At 51.6% G+C, this 23195-nt stretch overlaps 1 protein-coding gene and 1 long non-coding RNA gene across 3 annotated transcripts in view; both read left to right on the forward strand.

Annotated features, from left to right (window-relative positions):
* ELFN1 (extracellular leucine rich repeat and fibronectin type III domain containing 1) overlaps positions 1–5283 on the forward strand; it is a 103231-nt gene extending 97948 nt beyond the window's left edge. For both annotated transcript variants that reach the window (XM_048320879.1, XM_048320878.1), the window contains exon 4: positions 2346–5283. In XM_048320879.1, the coding sequence (XP_048176836.1) occupies positions 2786–5170 (2385 nt within the window). In that variant the 5' untranslated portion in view covers positions 2346–2785 and the 3' untranslated portion in view covers positions 5171–5283. The remainder of the gene's footprint in view (positions 1–2345) is intronic.
* A 12-nt stretch (positions 5284–5295) lies between these two features.
* On the forward strand, positions 5296–11554 carry LOC125334231. The gene is made up of 2 exons (XR_007207105.1): positions 5296–6284; positions 8742–11554. It is a non-coding gene; the product is annotated as an uncharacterized LOC125334231 (long non-coding RNA).
* Positions 11555–23195: the final 11641 nt, after the last annotated feature.

The raw sequence follows: 23195 nt of genomic DNA on the forward strand, positions 1-23195 counted from the left end.
TGCTGCCTGTCCTCAGTTTGGCAGGGCTTCCCTTGCCTGCGAGACATCCCTGGAATCCACAAGTCCATGGAGGAGGACAGGGAAGTGCTGGAGCCAAGTGCCACCCCGAAGGGACAACTGAGGCAAGCATCTGCTTATGGCTCTGCAGGCCAGGAATACCCTCGTGCCCACCCTTATGGGCAATATTCATCCCCACAGGATGCAGGAAGAGCTGGACACCAGGCTGCTCCCTGCAGCAGAGGAGAGTGGGCACACCTAGAGAGAAAGCGTCCACCTGCAAAACAATGTATGTGCTGGGATTTTCACCCCAACAAGAGGAGCTCAGGGCACTTTGCTTCAGTCTCCCACCACGCCACGAAGTGCTATCGTTATCTCAGTACCAGAGAGGAGTCTGGAGTGCAGAGAGGTTAATTGAGTGTCTAACACCAGAGGGAAGCAGCAGCAGACGTGTTTCAGTCTGGCACTGCAGCCCGTGTCTTGCTGTGGGGGTGGCAAGGGGGGGCACTCGGCTGCAATCTCCCAGGGAGCACAGTCCCTCTTCCCTTCCTCGCTGGCTCCTCAGCTGTGTTAAAATGGGTGACCTGAGCATCCCAGGGCAGTGACAGCACTTGGAGGACAAGGTGGCCAGAAAGTCTCATGTGCAGAGAGCTGATGTGAGAGAAAGTCTTGTTATTCATGTAATGGGAGCCCAGCTGTCATCAGGGAACAGACTCATTGTTCACAATCCAACCAAATAAACTGTTTCACTGCTTATTATTACTGGCCTGTTTACCAAGGTATACACTGAATGGTGAACAGGGATCTCTGTGGTCAGGTACGGTCTCCTTCCCTGCCTGGTATTGTGGCTGGAAAAGGGCCTGGTTTCTTTGGGACAAGGGTCAGAGTATGGCATCTGCCTCTAAACAATCAGCCCCACACAATTTTCAGGTACATAGCACCAAGAACAGTCCAGCCTGGGCACTGCAAAATGGTTTGGAAAACTGTTTCTGGGTTTATACTATTTCCCAGATTTAATGAAAGACAATTTAGATGTAAGATGTGGCCCTGTCTCCTTCACAACTTCCCAAGAGACCTCCAGTTCTTACCAGCTTTGTTTTCAAGGAGTATTGGTGGTGTCTTTCCCTGCCCTTGGACAAGGGAGATGACCAAAGCTCCTGTTCCCAACAAAAGTTCCAAGAAGGACTTTTCTACTCTTTGATGATTTCTCCCATTTGTGGGCAACTCCATCTCTGCCACAACATCACACTGCAACCATCTTACCAGCCCAGAGTTCTGTTTGGCAGTAGAGATACCCACAGATGATATTTTCAATATCTTTTGGAAAAGCGTAACCCAGGAGATGCTGGTGCTAATGCAGTTCCCACCTCTCCACTTTTCTCTTCCTGTTTCCCTAAGAAATTAGAAAAGGAAGTAAGAGCTGTCCATTCATATTTATGCTTAGTCAAAAATTTAGGGGAGAAAAAAATGGAAAATGTGATCCAGGAATGAGTTTTTCTGTGGGAAGTGAGGCTGCTGGCAGCCCCACAGGTTTGTGCCTAGTGAAGACTTTTCCTAGTCTTCAAACAGCTGTTTCTGGCTGGGGAGGGAAGGTTTTGTCCCATCCTCTGCAAATGTTCTTGTTATGCCACTGAATGTTGGCTGGTCTTCCACAGCTCTGCATCATTTCACCTGGGAGGGAGAGGCCTTGGAGAAAGGCAACAAGCCCGAACCAGGGACAAGGACACTGGGTGGTTCACAATCACACTGGTGGGTTTGCAAAAGAGTGCCCTGAAACTACTGCTCAGGTTCCCAGAAACAGGACAAGCGTTTGATGCTGGGCTGTATCCCAGATGCCACATGGCAGTGCAGGCAGAGATACGGTGTCCTCGACCAGCACCCCTTCTGTGGGCACTGCTGCTGCGCACACCAGCACACGAGACAGTCAGGATTCCCCTCAGCAAAACGCTGCAGCATCAAATCTACATCAGAGCGAGTTGTCTAGACTTCATCTGCTCTCAGCGGAGAGGAACAGACACTTCTGGGGCATCACTCCTCTCCTCCTAAGGTAGACAGCTAAATAGGTCAGACAGACGGTGCACTGGATGTGTGTCGGTCTCTCAACTGCCAAAAAAGTGATGCTGGACAAGGGCTCAGAGGGTGACCTCAATGGTCAGTGACCACCTCCCCTTGTGCTGCCAAATAGTGCTGGTGGCAGCCAAATAAACCAAAGGCTCCTTGAAAGGTGGTTGCCACAGCAAGAAGGCAAGTGCCTGACTAAGAGGGGAGTTGGATGGATGTCCAACACCTCTGACTGCTGACTGTCTTTCCTTTGTGCTTAGTTTGTGCTTGTGTTTTGTTTTGAGCAGGTGAGCCGAGGGACTGAGCAGGGACAGGCAAACGCACGGAGGCACAGGGAGATGGGGACCAGCGCCACGATGGGCAGCAAAAAGAAAACGAGGAGAAGTACTATAAAAAATGAGAGGAAGGCTTGTCTCTAAGCCTGAGCAACTCCTCTGCACAGGCGCTTAGCTTCATGACTCCCTCCTCAAGATGCCAGAGACCTGGTGATGTGGGACCAGCCTCAGCCACCAAGGCCTTGGTAGCAGCCCCTGGCTGCTGGCTGCTGAGTACCGTGGGCACCGAGGTCCGCTTTCTCCACAGACGCTTCCCTCCCGTCTCCGAGCCATGAGGAGAAGGGAGAGGCAAGCAAAGCTGCCGAAGGAGCACTAGCCTACACCTTCCCAGCCCCTGTCCTGTTCCCCGCTTCCAGCAGACCAGGAACCCCTTCTCCGTGCTGCCCTTCCAGATGGCAGGTCGCCGGTGGGCCGCGACGTCAGCCCTCTGCATCTGCGTGGCGGCCATGTCTCTCCTGCACGGGGTGCGAGCAGACTGCTGGCTCATCGAGGGGGACAAGGGCTTCGTCTGGTTGGCCATCTGCAGCCAAAACCAGCCCCCCTACGAGTCCATCCCCCAGCAGATCAACAGCACCATCGTGGACTTGCGGCTGAACGACAACAAGATCAAGAGCGTGCAGTACGCCTCGCTCAGCCGCTTCGGCAACCTGACATACCTCAACCTGACGAAGAACGAGATCTCCTACATCGAGGACGGTGCCTTTTCAGGACAGTTCAACCTCCAGGTGCTGCAGCTGGGTTACAACCGACTGAGGAACCTCACCGAGGGCATCCTCCGGGGCCTGGGGAAGCTGGAGTACCTCTATCTCCAGGCCAACCTCATTGAGACCGTCACCCCCAATGCCTTCTGGGAGTGCCCCAACATAGTGAACATTGACCTGTCCATGAACAGGATCCAGAGACTGGACAGCAACACTTTCCGGGGCCTAAGCAAGCTCTCTGTCTGTGAACTCTACAGTAACCCCTTCTACTGCTCCTGCGAGCTCCTCGGCTTCCTGCAGTGGCTGGAGGCTTTCACCAACATGACACGCACCTATGACCGGATGCAGTGCGACTCCCCACCCGATTACGTGGGCTACTACTTGTTAGGCCAAGGCCGGACTGGCTACCGCAATGCTCTGAGCATGCTCTCTTCCCTTTGCACTGGTGGCTCCTACACTGTGATCCCTCGTTTTATCCCTCCCAGGTACCAGGTGACCACGGTGCCCTCCGAAAGCCCCTGCTCCGAGGAGGAGTGCTCCTCTGGTGACGGCACGACGCCGCAGTTCTCCCTGTTCACGCCCATCGGTGAGACAGAGGTGCGCCCCAACATCCAGGTGAAGCACCTCAACCACAACTCGGCTGTCCTCACCGTGCAGATCCCCTACCCCTTCAGCAAGATGTACATCCTCTCCCAGTTCGAAAACGGCTTCTCCTCCATGATCACCAAGCTCAGGAAGAAGGAGGAGAACATCACCGTGAGCAACCTAGTAGCACAAAGAGATTACACCTACTGTGTAGTCTCTGTTCACCAGTACTCCAAGTACAACCACACCTGCGTCACCATTACCCCCACCAGACCCAACCGCAAGGAGCCGGTGCCCACCCCTTCCACTGCCACCCATTATATCATGACAATCCTGGGCTGTCTCTTCGGCATGGTGATTGTCCTGGGCGTGGTGTATTACTGCCTCCGGAAGAGGCGCCAGCAGGAGGAGAAGCACAAAAAGGCTGCCGGCAGCATGAAGAAGACCATCATCGAGCTGAAGTATGGGCCAGAAATGGAGACCACCAGCATCACTCAGCTGTCCCAGGGACAGATACTGGGTGGGGAGACAGTGACCCGCATCCCCTACCTACCCTCTGCTGGGGAGGTCGAGCAGTACAAGCTGATTGACAGCAGCGAGACCCCCAAGGCCACCAAGGGCAACTACATGGAGGTGAGGACGGGTGAGCAGCCTGAGAGGCGAGACTGTGAGCTGTCCCTGCCGCCAGACACCCAGGGCTCTGTGGCTGAGATCTCCACCATTGCTAAGGAGGTGGACAAGGTGAACCAGATCATCAACAACTGCATCGATGCCTTGAAATCCGAGTCCACCTCCTTCCAAGGGGTGAAATCGGGGGCAGTCTCCACAGTGGAACCTCAGCTGGTGCTCTTATCAGAGCAGATCCCCAGCAAGCATGGATTCCTTTCCCCCATCTACAAGGAAAGCTACAACCACCCTCTCCAGCGACACCACAGCATGGAGGCGGCCCCCAAACGCTCCAGCACCTCTTCCAGTGGCTCGATACGAAGCCCCAGGTCCTACCGCTCCGAGGGATCGGGCCACAAATCCGAAGCCAAATACATTGAGAAGACATCCCCCACCACTGACACCATCCTCACTGTGACACCGGCCGCGGCCATCCTGCGGGCAGAGGCGGAGAAGATCCGCCAGTACAGCGAACACCGGCACTCGTACCCCAGCTCGCACCCAGGGGAGCAGCACGACAGCATGGGTGGGCGGAAGCCCTCCATCCTGGAGCCTCTGACCCGTCCTCGCCCCAGAGACCTGGCCTACTCTCAGCTCTCGCCTCAGTATCACAACCTGAGCTACACCTCCAGCCCAGAGTACACCTGCAAACCATCGCACAGCATCTGGGAGCGCTTCAAACTCAACCGCAAGCGGCACAAAGACGAGGAGGAGTACATGGCAGCCGGCCATGCCCTACGCAAAAAGGTCCAGTTTGCCAAAGACGAGGATCTTCACGACATCTTAGACTACTGGAAGGGCGTCTCTGCCCAGCAAAAGTCCTGAGTCCTCACACAACTTGTGACTTAACACACTAACTGGACCAAAAGAAATCCGCAGCAGCTATTTTTATTCAGACTGTCTTTGAAACAAAATAAAGTTAAAAAAAAAAAAAAAAAGAGAATCAATAAAAAAAAAAATAAAACAGAGAACAAATAATGAAAAATCTATAAATATTCTATATAATATATAAAGTGAGATATTAAAATGTCCTCACGCTGGTGAGACATGCACCAAATTTGAACACAAACTTTGCAAAACAAACAAACTGTGGAGTGGAAAAAAAAGTTTTGTTTCATTTTGATTTTTTAAAAAAATAAGAAAAAAGAAAAAATTGAATATAAAATGAAAATTAAAGAGCGGGCAGAGAGCTGAGGTCTGGCGTTTCCCAATATTGCATTGCATGAGTCCCTATTCCGTGATTTTGTGGATTCTTTGTGAACAGTTTGTGTTCTTCCTTCCTTCCTTCCCTTCCAAAATCAACAGCGACAAAAACAGCAACAAAAACCAAAAAGAGACCAGAAGGAGCTCCATCTTTTGGGCTGTTTTTGCAAACGGAGTCTTCCAGTTTAGACTTTTACCCAGTTGAAGGCCCGTTCACATTTTCACTCACTAAAAGGTTTTACCACACATTGCATTGTAAACCGAAGTCGTTAATTGTACAGAGAAAATTTCTATATTTGCAATGTTTGCTGTATAATGAGAAAGAGAGAGGAGAAAAAAAAAATACTACATCTACTAAAAAAAAAAAAATATATATATATATCTATATTCACCTGTTTGTACCAGGTTTTAATCATGGATTTTAGAGAAAGAGATGGAGTTTTGTTTGAAGGACTTTTTTGTTGGTTGGTTGGCTGATGGGGTATCTTTTGGAGGGGGGAGTGTTTGGATTTCTAAGTACTTGGTTTTGATTTCTTCCACCAATTGTCTGTGTCCAAGTTCTCATCACTTCCAAGTGCATTGAAGAAAAAAGGCACGTACCCAGGAAAATAGAATCCCTCACCTTATTCCAGGTGGGAGACCATCACCACCAGGAACTGGGAAGGGGATGAGAAGTGAAGGGCTCTGGGTTCTGCAGGTGCCACCACGCAATGGGATTTCTCCTGCAAATTAAAAGGTATTGGTCTCTGCCCCTAAACAGATGTGTCTGGGCAGTGGTGGCCCTTGGGAGCAGCCACTAAAGGGTGGATTATCCCCCCCACTCTCAAGCTGGGGAGCCAGTGATGAGTTAGAGCACGAAGCCTCTTGCTGCTCTGTGGAGGAGAGAATGGAGTGGTGATTTTTTGAGGTGAAAGACACGCAGCATTTACAGCTTACCCATACTGAGACATCCTGGGGATCCCTGACCAGCCCTTGGCACTCTGAGACTGGGAGGGAAGGGGATGGCTCTGTGTCCATGGGTCCACCCAAGCAGCCACATGCCCTTCAACCATTGCTGTCCAACACTGGTCCAAGACTCCACAGCTCTTTCCCCCATCCCTAAAGCACTCACAGGTGATGCCTTACTCATGAGGTGAGAGGGGAGATGTTGAGGCCTGGCACTTCCAGGCCACACTGGTGGCCAAAGGACACAATTTTGTCCTGATCAGCTCCAGCTGAGTCACAAGCCCCTACGTTTCACCCATCCCATGACTAACAAAAAGCGAGGGCTTCAGGGGGGTCTGAGAGCTGCCCTGCTCCCAGGTGAGTGTGTGGGAGGCCAGGGAGCCAGCACAGTCAGGTGCTAAGCTCTCCAAATGCAGCTCTGTGAGGCCCTGCTGCTTGCCAGAACTTTTTCCCTTGCATCCTGCTCACAAGTCACTTTGGATGGACATCCTGAGTCCTGACGGATGAGCACTAGGGCCCAGGAGCAAACCATATCCCATCCTGTTATTTCAATATTTCAAAGCGATTTTGACAGGTATTCTTGCAAAAGGTTATGTTTGTTCAGAAAGGAGCCGAGCTAGGAAGACACAGAGCAGGCTGGGAAGTGCACGAGTTCATTCCCCGTGGTTATTTGTGTAGACAACAAACCATTATCAGGATTTCATAAAAAAAGGCAGGTAATTTCTCCAGGAATACGTTCACTCTGCCAGAGCAAAGGCACATTCCTCTACCTCCTCCAGGTGGACCCTGCCCATAGCTCGCAGCTTCCTGGGGCTGTGTCTTGCTCACCAGGTGGTGAAGAGGACCTGGAGGGGGGAGTTGAGGGTCACTCCTCTCTTGTTTAGTGCCATCATGGCAGGTCCCTCCCCAGATCTCAGCTGTAGCACCTGGTACCAAAGCAAACCCTTCAGCTGAAACAGCCTTTCCCTGAGTGCCTCCTCAAAGAACCATAGAATGGTTTGGGTTGGAAGGGACCTTAAAAATCATCTAGGACTGTAAAATAAAAAGTCATCATCATTTAGTTCCTACTCCCTGGCCATGGGCAGGGATGCCACCCATGAAATCAGGTTGCTCAAGGCTCCATCCAGGAGAAATAAGAGTTGGTCAGCAAGGATGTATGATGGAAACAGTAACAGGGCCTCCTGGCACTGTTTCATGATCTCACAGGATTCCTCATCAAGAGGCTGGGGTAGCCCAAAGTGGTGGCAGCTCATGAGTTAATTTGGGCGCAGATGCTCCAGTGTTGACACTGATAGATACCCAAAGAACCGATAGATACCCAAAGAACTTCCTCAGTTGCTCCCTGCATTGAGACCATTCCCATACCAGTTTGGAAATGGCATCGTGACCATCTCCATGGAACTGGGAGCAGTGGCCAGCCAGTGGAGTGTGAGGCCTTGCTGTGGAGGCAGCAACCAGCTCAGCTCTTTAGCTGGGGCCACTCATTTTGCTCCTCTGCCTCTGTTTCCTCATCTGGAAATGCTTCCTTGTGGCACTGAGGGCACAGGCTGGCTGGGGAGCCTCAATTAATTAATTGCCTGTCTGTGAAGCCCATTTAGCTCCTAGAATAAAAGCTGCTATCGAAACGCAAAGCTGTTAGTGGTGTAAAACAGCATGGGCAGATGAAATCAAAGCCTGATTCTGTTTTAACACCAGGATTTCACCGGTCATAAACCAACAGAGACAGACACAGGAATGTGATACAGCAGCACTGGTCTTTCTAAATTAAACACCTCCCGCATGCAAACTGTCTGCAACTGGAAAAAAGGAGGATTAGAAAAAGTCTAGGCCCCTCTATCTCTGAGGTATCTCTAAGGCATCACTCAGTACCCCATTGTTGGTGGGGCCTCACCACAGGTCTCCAGATGGCTCCTGGGCTGCTGAGCACCTTCCAGCCCCTTGCCCTCCCTCCAAAACAAGGTGCAGTCCTAGCAGCTGTGGTCCACATCCCTCGGCAGGAGATACCATAAAATGAGCTGTGAAAAAAGCCAGACAAGAAAAGGGAAGAGGTCCCACTGTCCCCAGGGCCACCACCCCATGGATGAGCTCCAGGGGTGCCACTGCACAGGGCCTGGAGAACTCTGTCCGCAGCATCTTCCATCCCTCCAAGGCAGCTGCTTTACAGACCCTTCTGAGGACAGAGAGGGGATTTCATCACCTGTGACCTGCTGAGTGTTCTTGTTCTTTGTTTTGTCTCCTGTTCAACCAGGACAGCTGGTTCTGCAAAGAGAAGTGACACCTTGTCCAGCCAGGCTGCTCCTGCTGCCCTAAACTCATCCAAAAGAAGAGGATTCCCCACCAAGCAGAAAGGAGAGGGCACAGGAAAGGCATGTTGGAGTGAAGAGGAGGGGAAGCTAGGGGAAAAAAATCACAGTTCCCTGCAGTGCAGTCACAGTCCTGGGGCCATGGGGAAATGCATTCTGCTGATGCCCTTTCTGTATCCACAAAGCTGCTGTTGTCTCAACCACCTGTCTTCAAGGGCAAAACCAAGGCAGCATGAAAAATCCCTCCCCCAGCAAGGACAGCTTCTAGCTGGAGAGTAAATCCAAGCCCACATTTACCCATGGCTCAATCCTCACTCTGGCCCAGAGTCAGCAAAGGACCCTGCCACATGTTACAAAGTCTGTGTGGCACCTAGAGCCTGGATATTATTAAAAAACCTGTAAATTAGGACAGAAACATCCCTTCATATAGACATGCACCATTTAAGCCCAGGATTCCTGAGGGCACCTGCCAGCCCTGGTGTGCACACCAGGCGTGCCCATCTGTTCCCAAGCATGGCCTGTGGGAAGGGCTGTGTTCACAGACAGAAACGTGGAGTAGCACAGGGTGGCAGGGGTGGCAGGCACTGCGTGCCCAGCTACCTCCCCGATGCAGCAAGGCACTTGAGAGGGGAGGTAGCTGGGGGCTGCCTTCTTCTTCAGAGCTCATGGGTGTTGGATGTGCGAACTGTCCTCCTCCCCGCCCACCATTTGAGCCTCCTGATGGCTTCAGCTGAGTTTGCCATGAAACCAGGTGCAGATCCCATGGGAGGGGTCAGTGAGGATGCACGGGGGCCCTAAGAAGAGGTGTTCCCAGGCAGCGCCCTGACACAGACAACAGACAGACTGCGTTGGCTCTGCTCAGATCAAGCCAGTGACCTGCAGTGCTTCCTGGGTGCTGGCACCTTTCCTAGGGCTGCCGGGGAGCCTTCTCTCTTCCAGCCGCATTGATCCTTATGGATCAGGCCATGCATCAACACCTTGGTGATGGCAGAGCCAGAGCAGAGCCCTGGGCTCCAGCAGCCCAGCCAGCTCCTCCTCCTGCGTGTTCCCCCACTCCCAACCACGGCAGCCACCTCCCCTCCAAATGCTGCCCTCTGCCCATTTGTGAGGTCAGTCCTTCCCTGAATCAGGCCAGAGATCCCCATACTCATCTCGGCGGTGGATGTGGCTCTGCAGAAATCGGGAGCAGCGGCACACCCCCCTGGCCGGGCGCCGGCGGCAGCCGGGCTGCCCGTCGGGCTGTGGAGCAATAAATCACCTCGTCTGCAGGAGAAGGGGTCAGCAGGGGTGGAGGACAGTGCGGTGGAGGTGGCCTCACCACACAAATCCTTTGGGCGAGGAGGGGTCCGGGCAGGCAGGGGAGGGATGCGCTGCGGCGCGGCTGGCCCAGACCCAGGAGCGCGGATCGATGAGGGTGATTGAAGCCAGCACGCACTGCGTTGGGCTATTTTTAGCGCAGCCAGCGGAGCAGGAATTTGGGAGCCCAAGTCAGAATTTATTTGCATCTGTGAATGCTCGTCGGGGGGAGGACCAACAACAACACCCCACCCGGGTGCAGCAGCGCCCTGCAGCGCGTTTTGGGACCTGCTCACCTTGGCTTCAGCTCTTCTTCAGTGCACATCGTGTCCCTCTTCTCTGCAGTGCCCTTTGGGGACAGTGTCAACCCCCCAAAGCTTGGAGCTGTGAGCACGTGGATGCACATGGACACGGGATGGGGACAGAGCAGAGGAGAGGGCAGGGGATGGACTTCAGGGGGTGAAGGGTTTATTTGGGAAAAGCACTGATCCTACCTTGAATGCGTGGGGTGTGTCAACAGGTCTTGTAGCATGGCTGCAACACTGCCGTGGCCAGGCAGGTGTGGACTTCAGAGGTGCCCCAGCCTCTCCTCCAGCTCCTCTCTCCCCATTTCCTCACCACAGGCTTTCCGCCATGGGCCCAGGGTCAGTTTTTCTGGGTAAGGGTTCTGAGATGAAATTGTTCTCCAGAGAGAGGTGTACAGCACCTTTCCTTTCCTTCACCTCCAACCCCCTGGTGCCAGCAGTACCCAAGGCACTGAAGGTGGTGAAGGTGCTGGTGGGCACGGCCAGCGCTGCTGGAGAAACCAACCCAACTCCTTGGCTTGGAGCAGTGACTTCGGCTTCACCTGAATTTACTTAGGCTCCAATTTTTCATGTCTCCTCTGTGTCACAGCCTCTGTTTCACCCCTCTCAACCAGCTCACCAGCACCACCAGAAGGGTGGTAGAGATTATACAAATGCGGCCTTGAGACTTCTGCTCATTTCCACCTTCCCCCTCCCCGGCCCAGAACTTAATGGAGGAAAACCACCTGATCGAGAGTGAAGCCAGTTTTCTGGACCCAGTTTCCTCTGTACAAGGGATGAGAAGACACAGAAGTACCAGGGATGTGGATTTTCAACACGTGGGGAGTAGCCAAACAGGATGTCAGTTTTTACTTCAGTTTTGCTGCCCTTTCTTTTGGTTCAAATCCAATGTGAACATGCCTATTTCCATCCCTCTGCAACCTCCCTGTCCCTGCAGAGTAACCAGAGGAGCCTGCCAAGTCTCCAAGTTTGTGTGTGTGCCTTTTCAATAATTCAGTGGGAACGCTAATCACACGGTTGTGCTGTTGTTCCTCTACGAGCCGATCGCTTCTCACATCCCACCAACATCTGTTTTTTCACACCCAGCTCAGCTGTCTGGCAATAGCCATTTGCTGCTCACCTTTACTTGCCTTGCCATTAAAGAGCTCATTAATGTACTCCATCCTTGCTTTCTTTGGGACAAAAAGATTTCCATTTCTGTCTTTTATCAGCTTTCACATGGCTGATAGCCTGTCCTCCCTTCACCATGCAATGCCCTTTTCTAATGAGCTCTTCTCTGCTGGTCTGTCTCATCCATTAAGATCTGTGAGTGCTATCCCCTGCATTGTCTTGCTCATCTCCTGGGCTCTCCTCTGGGTCTACCATATCCCTCCGTTTTCAGGTGTGAAAGGAAGCAAACATCCCCACACACAACATCCACATTTCCTCCCACCTCACTCGCTTTCCTAGCAGCCCTCCAGCCTGGCTCATCCCATCCAGCCTTGACAGACTCCTTCGTCCTTGCAGAAGCCCCTGGCCGGCTTTACCTGATCTGCAGAAAAGTGATGGAATGCCTCACTTTGTGTGTGGTGCCTGCAGCTTGCCTCTGCTGGGGGCCTCTTAAATCTGTGCCTCTCTCTCAGCATTGCTTTTATGCAGCAGAGCTCTCCTTGGGCATCTCCTGCCTTGCAATCAAGAGCTCCCAGCCCATCCAGATGCGGGAGGCCTCTCTGGGTACTGCGAAAGCTCCTCTGTGGTCTCACAAGTAAACACTGGCACTCTTCACGCGATGCAGCTAAATTAATTAATCTTGTTCCACCACATTTGGAGCCAAGACACAAAGGTTCCCATTCCCTGAAGCTGGAGCTTGAAGTCTGCTTCTCCCAAAAGTGCCCTGCTGCCCCAGGATTTGTGTTGCAGTGAGATTGGAGGAGTGGCAGCAGAGCAGCTCTTGGGAGTAGCTCCAAGGGGCTGGCAGAGCCAACAACCCCCTGGAAAAGTAGCCATGGGCACAAACCATCTGCCACCATCCAGCTGGAATATTCTTGATGTGTCCAGCTCAGCTTAGGCTGACAAAGAGCTTGTGTGCACAAAAACTGTTGTGCTTTGGGTTTCTTCCCCAGCCATCTCAGATGCTGCAATTTATTACTTCTCCATACAAACCTTATCTCAATTATATCCTCAGATCATTCTCTCTGTAACAACACTCCCACCCACCACAGAGGTTGCACACACACACATCTGTGCCTGGGAAATCCCAGGCAGAAGCATGGCAGCCCCAAGCACGACAAACCCTTCACGCACTGACAGCTGACAAGCCATGAGCTGCTCCACAGCTGCCTCCAGCCTTGCAGGGTGATCACAGCTCCTAAAAGACAGATGCAGACACTGGGGCTCTGGGTATGATGTGCCAGGAGGCTGGCAGCAGAGACTGGGGAGGGCAGGTGCCTGGCACAGCCACTCCAAATGTATTTCCCTGGCAGAGCTCACAGCCAGGAAGGACAGTGAGCTGAGGGGTGGGCTGGCTTCTGATCTCCCACCATCTCACACTTGGGTCCTGAAGACCAGACATGTCCCAGCACAGCTGTCAGGAGTGGAGAAGCAGAGATGGAGGTGCTGGAGCAGAGCTGGGAGCTCCAGAAACCACCTGAGATGGTGAAACCCTTTTGGATACAGTTGTGATGCTCCTCTGGCTGAGGTGACTGGGAAGTCCCTGCCCCAGGGTGGCTTTGGAGAACAGCACACCCAGAAGAGCCCACCTGTGGCTGTGAAGGACTGGGTCCATCCATCGCTGCTCTGAAGCTGTCAGGAGATGGATTCACTGGTGTGAAGTCTGAGCCAGTCCCACTCTTCTGCAAAGCCACAGACGTACACAGATGGAGATCCCCAGATCTGATGGGAGAGATTGGTTGGCAGCACAGCACAAAGCCCTCACAAAGAAGAAGAATAAACCAAAACACCACAAGATGCCAGCAAGTAGGAGGAGACAGCTTATCCAGGGAGCTAATTTAGCTGGAAGGAAAGGAAAGGATGCAAGATGTTCCCCTATTAAGAAAGAAAAATAGCACGCAAGAGCAAGGAGCTGGAGGTTGAAGTGCCTGATGGAAGGAGATGTGGATGCATTTGAGTTTAAAAAGCCAAAGCAGAGCTGGGGCAGATGCTGGACCCAGAACAAAGGCTGTGTCAGCCGAAGCTTGAGAGGCAAAGGTTAGGATGAAACTTGCAGAGACCTGGAAGCCACTGAGGTGGGTGAATTGTAAGTGGCACCTCATTTAATCTGAGCAGAATGCATGAAACCAGATAATGTAATTGAAAGGGTTATTTAAACTGAGTATTCAGAGGGAAAAATAAAGCATTGCAGGGAAAATAATAATACTTAGCGCTTGTAATGTGCTTAGCATCTTCAAAAGCTGGTCAGCCATTAACTGATTGCTCCTCTGCTCAGTCCAAAGGCTAATAAAAAGGGACGGTTCATTTAGTTATTTCACAGCTGAGCTTCTCAATAGGGCATGAGGAAGTGATCACTGCTCTCCAGCATGTTGATAAATAAACAGCTGGAAGTAGGAAAATACAAAATCCTCTCAGCACTTGGTCACAGCTTCGTGCTTGGCTCCTTCCTTCCTCACCTTAAGTTTGTCCAGACCAGACCTGTGACAGGGAGTTTGCCTGGAGGACTGGCTAGGGGCCACATGAGCAGGGATGTGCAATCTGCAGGGCACTTGTCCATGGGTGGATGGGGTGGGTGATGTGGGCTTGGAGAGACCCCACCTGTGCAGCCTGGTGGCCTTGGCAAGCACAGAGGCTGAGGGAACCAGGCAGCCTCTTGGACAGCAATAAAGAGGAAAGCATTTTATATTTGTTTTACTTAAAAAGCAAACAGTTCCTTCTGTCTTTGATGAGCAAGCGATTTCATAAACTCTGCAGAGAAAACATGACACACTTGCACCTCAGTGATTTCCAGCCTCTTCTCCTGGCAGCAGCACTGGAGGAGCACGGAAGTGCCTGAGCAGCTGCCCCACACACACTCCCACAGCTGTCTGGGGGTGGCCAAGGGTCTGGGGGCTGCTCCTGGTCAGGCCTGAAGGGAAACAGCCAAGAACAGGAAGCTCTTGTCAGGATGGAGCCATTCAACCTGAAACATGTTCAGTCCCAGCTTGGGTAAACAACAAACTCATTGCATGTTGGGTGCTGCCACAGGCTTCACATTGTGCCCCAGGTGCACTCACTCACTCAAAACAAGCAGCCACTGGTTTTGCCACCCACTTTGTGATGGTTTCTGGCCTTATGAATTTAGACACCCACTAAAACCCTGGCCTCATCACTCCAGAGAAAGGGAGCTGGGCAGATGCTCAGCTGCACCCATGCAAGTGCCCTGTTTTTGGTGCAGTGATGCTCCAAACCCTGCATTGCTGGAGCACAGGTCTCCCAGAGACCCTGCTCCAGGTGTCCCAGACCCATCCCAGGGGGATGTCTCCATGGGGTCCTACTGGACTGTGCAAGGTCTCCAGCTCAGTCTGAGCTGCTGGGACAGCAACCAGGAGAAGGCAATAGTTCACCCATGAGCTGCCCAATCCCAATCCCAGCAGCAGAGACAAACTCCTAGAAGATGTTAGGGAGATATTTTTCCACCTCAGTGTTGGGTGATCCAAGAGGGGTCCTGCTGCTTTATAGAAGAGATACAAAAGAATTCATCTCTGAAAGCATTTCTTGGGATAAAGTACAGGGCATGAGGCTGAACCTGGCTTTTCTGGGGCATGTCCAGCAGCAGAAGGGCCATCATCAAAAGCCTTTGGTTGAGAAAGGGGTTGAGGGATCTTACTTTTTGCCCCAGGCACTGCCTCCCACTCCCTCAGCTGTGCTTGTGGGCTTTGTGCTTTCTTTCTGTTTCTTCAGGTTTTCTTCCTCTTAAATGAAACTTTCCCCAACTCTGCTGTGAGCACAGCCCTATGGATCCTGTGCTGAGGGGATGAGCCAGGTAAGAGCAGGAGGAGGTGAGCAGAGACTCCTTACCCCTGAGTGCCTCTATCCCAAGGCAGGTTTTGCTTGAGGGCGGCATCCGCGTCAGGACCTCGAGGATTTGCAGTGCAGGACGTGTCCTCCTTCCTCATCATCTGGGGGACCCGGGGAAAGCACTGAGCACAGAGACAGCAGCAGCCTTGAAGGGTTGCTTAAACACCTTTCTGACGGGAGGAAATTTGGGATGTGGTGTGCTAAAGATGCCTCGTTAACTTCTGTGCAACGCTCACGTACAGCCGAGCAGCAGCTCCACGGGCTGTGAAGGCTCTGCCGATCCTCCTCTGCCTGCTCCTGGCCTAACGAGGCCCAATGGGTGTGTGTAAACAAAGCAAGCATCTCTCTCACTGGACCTCATGCATCATTTATAGCCAGCTTTTCTGTGGCACAAGAAACATTTACATATGCCAGCATTAATTCCGAATGCCACTTCAAAGCCATCTCTGTCTAATGAACCCCGTGTGCTGTGCACAGCAAATTCCACCCCAAAAATAATTAGCAGCACACGCCACCAAAGCATTACAAGGGGAACGCAGCACACCACCTGCTGAAGCAAAATGAATGCCTGATTTATGTATTTTTTGCCACTTTTTAGCAATATTCAGGCACTGACTCAAAGCTGTGCTCTGTTCTCAGCTTTGTAGGGCCCTGGGAAGCATAACGTTCCCACTCTGCATTCCAGGCTGAGACGAGATTGATTTGGGGGCGTTATATGGAACCACAGAAAGGTTTGGGTTGTAAGGAGCCTCAAATATCATCTAGTTCCAACCTCCTCCCCCAGACATGGGCAGGGCTTATGTTTTTCTTACATCATGACTGGACAGAACTGTGCAAGACCCTGCTGATTTCTCCGTTCCAGAGGTGCCAGCTGGGATTTAGGGTGCAGGCAGCTCTATGACCCTTTCTCTGAAGCTGCACAAGTCCCAGACCTTTGGGATGCTGTCACCAGCTGACCAGTCACAGACTGGTGGCTGGGAGCAGGACAGGACTCGAGTCTCACCCTGGTCTGACATTCCCACAGAGCCTTTAACCCCAGAATGGGATCAGCCTCACTGAGAAAAAAGGAAATTGGAAATGAGATCAGGAGTCGGAGGTTTTGGTGCCCCTACCAGCCGTGGTGCTCCTACCCAGTGCTGGCTACAGGCAGCCCTGCTGTGAACAGCTCAGGGGACAGAGCTGGCTGCACTGAAACCATTTCTTTAATCTGTGTTAGAGCTGCCCAGCCCAGCTCACAGCGGGAGGAGCAGCATGTTTAGCTCAAAGCCTGAAGTGCTGGCATTGCCGTGGGAGACCCAGGTCACAAACCACCATAGGCAGAGAGATGGAGGCCAAACCTGGAGGTGGCTGTGGGCACAGGGGGACCAACTGTGCCAGGATGATGCTGGGATCCTGTATTCTCCTAGTTCTGTCCTCCTGGAGTGGAAGGAAGGTGCTCTGCAGGGCACTGCTCTCAGCCCGTGTGTCTCTCCAGCATCAAACCATGGAATTCAAATTGTCAATCTCTGCCTTGTTAGGATGCAAGGGGTTAAACTGTTCTTCCTATGCAAATTAAGCTTAATTAATCCTTTTCATCAGTTGCAAATATACCTTCTGAACCCTATTAAAAACATGAATATGCAAATTCAGACCTTTTTTAATACTCATTTTCAAGGACTTGGAGTCAGGCTTGATTATTCGATTCCCATTAACAGCCTGTAAAACCTGGTGCAAAATTTAATTTCCATTTTAAGTTACAAAAAAAAAAAAAAGAATCTGTTGGTAATTAAGCTAATTACAGTGTTACACTAAAGAGGAGACAAACAAGGAGGACAAGATCATTCATTACATTTAACACTGGTTACAGGACCTGGGGACTGTCCCGCGTTAACTGAGAAGCCAGGAAACAGCAGTGATGGAAACAGGGTGTGTGTGAGGAGGCTGTGGCTTTTGGGGGGCCTGGTGCTTTCCTCACCTTGGGAACAAACCTGCTTCAGTCCCATGAGCCATTTTCCTCCTCCTCCCAAGGGGAGAAGCAATGAAGAGGAGGTGCAGACAGGCTGGAGGGGTCCTGTCGGTGTCGTGGGGTCTCTGCACGGGTCAGGAACATGCTTGGGGTTGGAGTTTCAAAGTAGCCTTATCTTCCAGAGCTGAGCATCCTGTGCAGGTGGGACTTCCATCCTCCCTGAGCACCTTCTCTGTGTATGGGGTGCAGAGGGGAGGTTTGCTGACAACTCCCTTCGCACTGGCAAAGTCATCAGAGATGACATATGACAAGACTTTGCAGAGGCATCTACAGACTGCTGCTCCACAGCCATACTGGGGGGACAATGAGGTACAGAATGTGACCCCCTGTTGCTCATGCCTGTGGCCAGCACAAGTTGGGAGATGCCAGCAAAACCAGCTCAGCCTACACCACCCAATCCTCCCTTGTGGTCACCCATCAGAGCTTGGCAGTCAGTGCTGGTAGCTCTCAACTTGCCCATCAACCATCCTGTGCCTCCAGGCTTTGCCTGCATGTAATTTTAAAAAAAGTAATGCTATAGGCTGTTCATTATTGTTTACCACCACAGTGTTCTCTTAAAATCAGTCCTTAGGATGCCCAGCATCTATTCTGCACTTGGTGCTTTCTAGTGAGTTTGCAGAGTTAATGTTGCCTTACCAGAGCTGTAATCCTCACCTCGGGGTGCCAGCACGGCCTGGTGGGCTCAGGTGAGGAGTCCCATGGCTGGGGTTGGCACACATCACACAGGGGATGCCCGCAGGAGGTCAGGGCTCAGTGCCCAGGATACGCTGCAGGACACTCCAACACTGAACCAGAACGTTGGCATTACCTACAGACTCACCCAAAGACCTCCAACACCGGCAGGATGCACCCACCCAAGGGATTTGTGCTATCTGGGAGCTCTTCTCGCTCCTCCTCATCTCAGCGCAGCTGCCAGCACGAGCAACTCGGCTCCCCATGGATTCGGTTCATCCCTCGCCATCACCTCCTCTCCAGGGCTGTTCCTGGCCCTTCCAGGACTCCTGGTGAGAGGAGCTGTCACTTCAGAGCACGACACTCACGGGCGGCTCTGCCTCACAGCAGCGGCGTCAGAGCAGGAGCTGATCACGTACACACCCAGGGGCTGGAGCGTGACTCCCAAACAGAGCTGAGGAAAGGCTCAGGCACATGGAGGAGCCGGGAGAGCAGCGCTGGGGAGAAGGGGTGAAGGAAGGACAGTGTGATTCGCCATCACCCCACTGTGTACCAGGCTGTGCATGGTCAGTGGGGAGTGGGGGGCACCTCCAAAATGAAGGACCTAAGTGACATCCACAGTTTGCATTTCTTTTTAGGAAGGCCACTCCTTGGCACTGGTTATGGGGCAGCCTGGCAGATGAACCAGTCACTACCAGCAAAGTGAAGTATCTGCTGTCATACAGCACAAATGTCACCCAGCAGATGCTCCTGAAGAGGAGAGGTTCATCTCCCAAACTTCAGAGCCTTTCATCCGCCTGGAGAACATTTCCCACCATGCTGATACCAGAAGTTTCTGATCATTATCAATGGAGCGTGACAACAGAGATGATAAGGGAAATGCTCTCACCCTCTAGCCAAGCCCTTCGACCTGCCTGGTGCGTCTTGTCAACTGTATCATATTTTGGGGAGAGTCAGAGATGCAGAGCTACCTTCTCAGTCCCCGCAGGCAATCAACTTGCTCCCCAAACCATGAGATATGATTGCCCTTATTACTTTAGCTTGCATAGCAGCGAGCCTTGTTAATGGTCATAAAATTATTCAGTCCTTATTTAAATCCTACAGGCGTCTGTGTTTCAATGACCTCCTGATGGTCTCTGGCTTTGCTCCAGGCTGAAGAAGCATTAGGAGGACCAGGAAGGAAAAAGAGGCAGCGGGAGGACTAAAGGAAAAAACCCAAAACCACAACAAGCAACAGTCAACAAAGAGAATTCAAAGTGAAACAGGGAATATTAAAGAGAGATCCATCATTCAGCTGGAGAGTTCAAAAAAACATAACCTGTCGTGAAGAGAAGGAAGCAGCATCAGGTAAAATTAGCAACACTAATAAACTCATCAGCACTGGAGCCTGGGCCAGGAAACAGCACAGGGAAGATGAAGGGGTTGGTACAGGCTTGATCCCATGTTGGGGAAGCAGAAGAAAACTGACACAACCTGAGGGAATGTGCTTTGGTGGAGGAATGTGGTTTGGGTGGAGACAAAAGACATGGGCTTCTTCCAAGACCTCCAGAAGCAAGAAACTGCCTTTGTGCTCCTCAATTTACATGGCAGCATTTTCTTTAAAGTGTGTTTTTCTTCTGTTTTGTTCCTTGTACTTGCTCTGAGGGAAAACACGCAGAGAAGGAAGGCTGGAGACACAGACACTGTGGGTGGAAGGAACAGGAGGAGCCGCTGGGATAGCCTGTCCAGGGCTGGGCTTTGGCCAGTGATCTTTCTGGAGCAAAAATCTCATCTTTCTTTCGGATAAAAGACTGTTCCCCTGTCCTTTCAAATAACATCTGCAAATCCCCAGAGTACCGAAAGATTTTACAACAATAATCCCCCAAAAGAGAAATGAGAACTGGAAAAACCCCCAAGCAGCCGAGAACTCCTTTAATGTAACCAAGCTCCAACACAGATTTCCATCAATTTTGCAGCAAACCTGAGTCATGAAATTAAAAGTAGCATCAGCATATTTCCTATTAGCTACAGTTTCTTTTTCAGAACAGATCATACATTCCTACCCTATTTTTCTAGACACTTGTGTCAATGCGATATCATCAGATGCCGTTCAGTCTTTCCTCTTAGCCTGAAAAAAGCTTTCCTGTTGGGAAGGATGGGATTTTAATATTTAAAAAAGACTTCGTGAAAAAGCTTTGCTGGTTTTTTACTTATTTATTTATTTATTTATTTAATATCCCTCCCATGATCAGAGTGGGTGCATTTTGTAGCTTTTAAATATCATGCAAGTTTTAGCAACGCTGCTATTAAACCCGAATCTGCTGTCACAGCAGACAGCAGGAATGTGATTCACACCAGCACAGAGAGCCTGTTCCATCCTCCCCAGCTCCTGTCCTTAGCTACGGTCACCTGGCATCAGACACCATCATTGTTTTCCCAACATCTCTGAACAGCTAAAAGCTCCAACAGAACCAATCTTGCCCTGGCTGTGCCCTCTCCCACCCCGAGCAGCACAGCCCGATGGGGTCTGGCGTCACCTCGGTGATGCCTGAGGAAGGCTCTTGCCTGTCACCCCCTGGGGTTTATTTTGACACGTCCGCCCATCAGCACAACTCACAACACTCTCAGCTGCCTCTGAGCCCACTGCTGGGTTGGGAAATGAAAAGGGCAGGTGCTGCTCAGTGTTTGTTTGGAGCGAGGGGAGGGGAGGAAAGGAGGACAAACAGCAAGGCTGGCACTGCAGCTGTTCAGAAACGGTGGCCTCTCCTTCCATCCAGCGCCCTGTTTCTTCCATCCATCCCCTGCTCTGCTCCTGCCCTTCACTCTCTAGGTACCCAGCTCCATCATGGCTCCATGCTCTTCCCCCTTCTCCTTCCCTTGCTCCTATAGTGTTACATGGAGAAGATCCAAAACTAACATCTGCAAACTCCAAACTTCTCACGGCTCATCCCAGAAGGGTTTCCCTGGTTCCCTCTCAGGCATTGCACACTTCCAGGACAATGCAAACAACACGTGATGACCCCAAGAGCCAGGAGACACAAAGCAGGAGCAAAAGGCTCCAGGTTCAGAGATGTGCCCTTAGGAGAGGCATGAATCTGGTGAAACCTGCCTTAGCCCAGAGCTCTGCTGCTTTCAGACTGTACGGCAGCACCCGACAGCTCCGTGCCTGTTCGGTGTTTGTATGTGCACACAGATGGACAGGGCTGATTTGCAGGGGAGCAGTTTGAGTGAAGGGAAGCTTCAGGCAACACTGCAAACGAGACAGTGCTGTCACACACACACACACTCTCCTGCAGCCATGCACCAATAAATCATATTTTACAGCCTACAGCACATAAACCCAGCAAGCGTGCACAGAAACCCAGCGAGCACACGCATGCTTGTGAGCACTCCCGCCTCCCCCCTCCACCCAACTGCAAATTTATTACCCAGTTCCCAAGATTTTCTGAAAGGATTTTCCACAAACAGGGCTGGAGCTTTGCAAGTGGTGAGCCAAACCCAGATGGGACTTGTGCCCTCACCACCTGGGGTGGTGGCCACTGGGATCTCTGTTTGCACTGCCCCAGGGGGCTGCACCCACAGAGCAGGGATGCAGGGAGTGGTGAACACGGTGGCAGTGCCTTTGATGGGCTGCTGAGCCCATATAGCTCATAAAGGAAGGAGCAATCACTGTGAAATTCAGTGTCACAGTTACTCCTTGCAGCTCCTCGTGGCTCAGACAAGCAGGATAATGACAGTGGCAGAGATGGGAGCTGCCGTGGTGTCAGGTACAGCCATAGGTTTGCGGCTTCATCCTGAATTCAGTGTTGGAACTAGAAACGGGGAAGTCTCAGCTCCTCTTCTCCATGGCCCACAGGTGGCCCAAGTGGCTTTGCAATGGTCACACCTTCACATGAGCAACTCCCAGGCTTCCATGTGTGAACCTTAGAGAAGGCAAGCTTCCCAAAAGTCCCAGTTTCCCATAGTGCCCTCTGAGCTCACTGTGCAGCAGCATAACGCCATGAGCAGGGCAGGGACACTGCTGGCTAAAGCAGAACAGTCACCCAGCAGCTTCCCAAGCCATGGACAGGTGCTGCACCATGCCAGCACATCCAGCCAAGCACCCACCCTCACCACACACCTCTCCCAGCCACACTGCCGTATTAAACTTAGCTGAACAAATCAGTCTTGCTGGGAGAACAGAGAGCAGAGCAGTAATTCATGTCTCCTCCCCACCGGAGGCATCTCGGAAGCCTACTGTGTGTTCTCTCCCAACTTATTATCCTTTCCCTCTTGGGAGGCAACTTTCCAACAGGCAGAACATGTTTTCCCTTGTCGCTCTCCAGCATCGCTTCTCGCCTCACCTGTGTTTTGCTAAGATAGAGGGTTTATTGTAAACTTATTAATTACTTCATTTCTCCTGCAAGGAGCCAGGAGAAAAATTTTCCGCGGCAGGCAGGATCTGCTATTGTGTTGGTGGCGGAGCTGAATGCGGCTGACGTCATGATTCATTTTCCCCATGACTGGGGAAGGCGACTCTCCGTGCCATGCCGTGCATATGAATCAGGCAGCCTTCCCCTGGCACAGCATGCCCAGCAATTCATCTTCCACCAGGACTTCTTCAAGCAGAAGAGAAAATGACAAACTTTTGCTATTGCATTTCCCTGCAGAGAGGAGGGCTGGGGAGATGGGGGCTGCAGCCTCCCCAGACCTCATGCTTGTCCCTTCACCTCTGATCTGGGGGTTGATAGCAGATGTTTTCCATGCCTGTAGATGCATCAACAGATCCCCAGCAAGCCTGGCCAACCCTGCAGTCAGTGCAAGTATCTCAGCAAACTTTCTAGCCTGATCACTGCTACCTTCTCTCCAAGCTTAGGAAGTTCCTGCTGAAATCAGGAGGAAATCAATACACACAGAAGTTTATAGCAAACTGATTTGGTTTAAGGCAGCAGGGCTTGGAACTAGATGATCTCTAAGGTCCCTTCCAACCCAAACCATTGATGATTCTATAATTCCATAATTCTATGAATGAGACTTGCCTGGAAAAACAGAGATAATGATGTCCTCCCTTTGCAAAGCACTACCAGCATCAGACCACTGATGTGCTCATCCTCTACATGTGGGAGAGGATGGCAAGGCACAGTGTGCATCCCAAATAAGAGTCATGCACCCAG

The sequence above is a fragment of the Corvus hawaiiensis genome, chromosome 16 (assembly GCF_020740725.1).
Source record: "Corvus hawaiiensis isolate bCorHaw1 chromosome 16, bCorHaw1.pri.cur, whole genome shotgun sequence".
Classification (NCBI taxonomy): domain Eukaryota; kingdom Metazoa; phylum Chordata; class Aves; order Passeriformes; family Corvidae; genus Corvus; species Corvus hawaiiensis.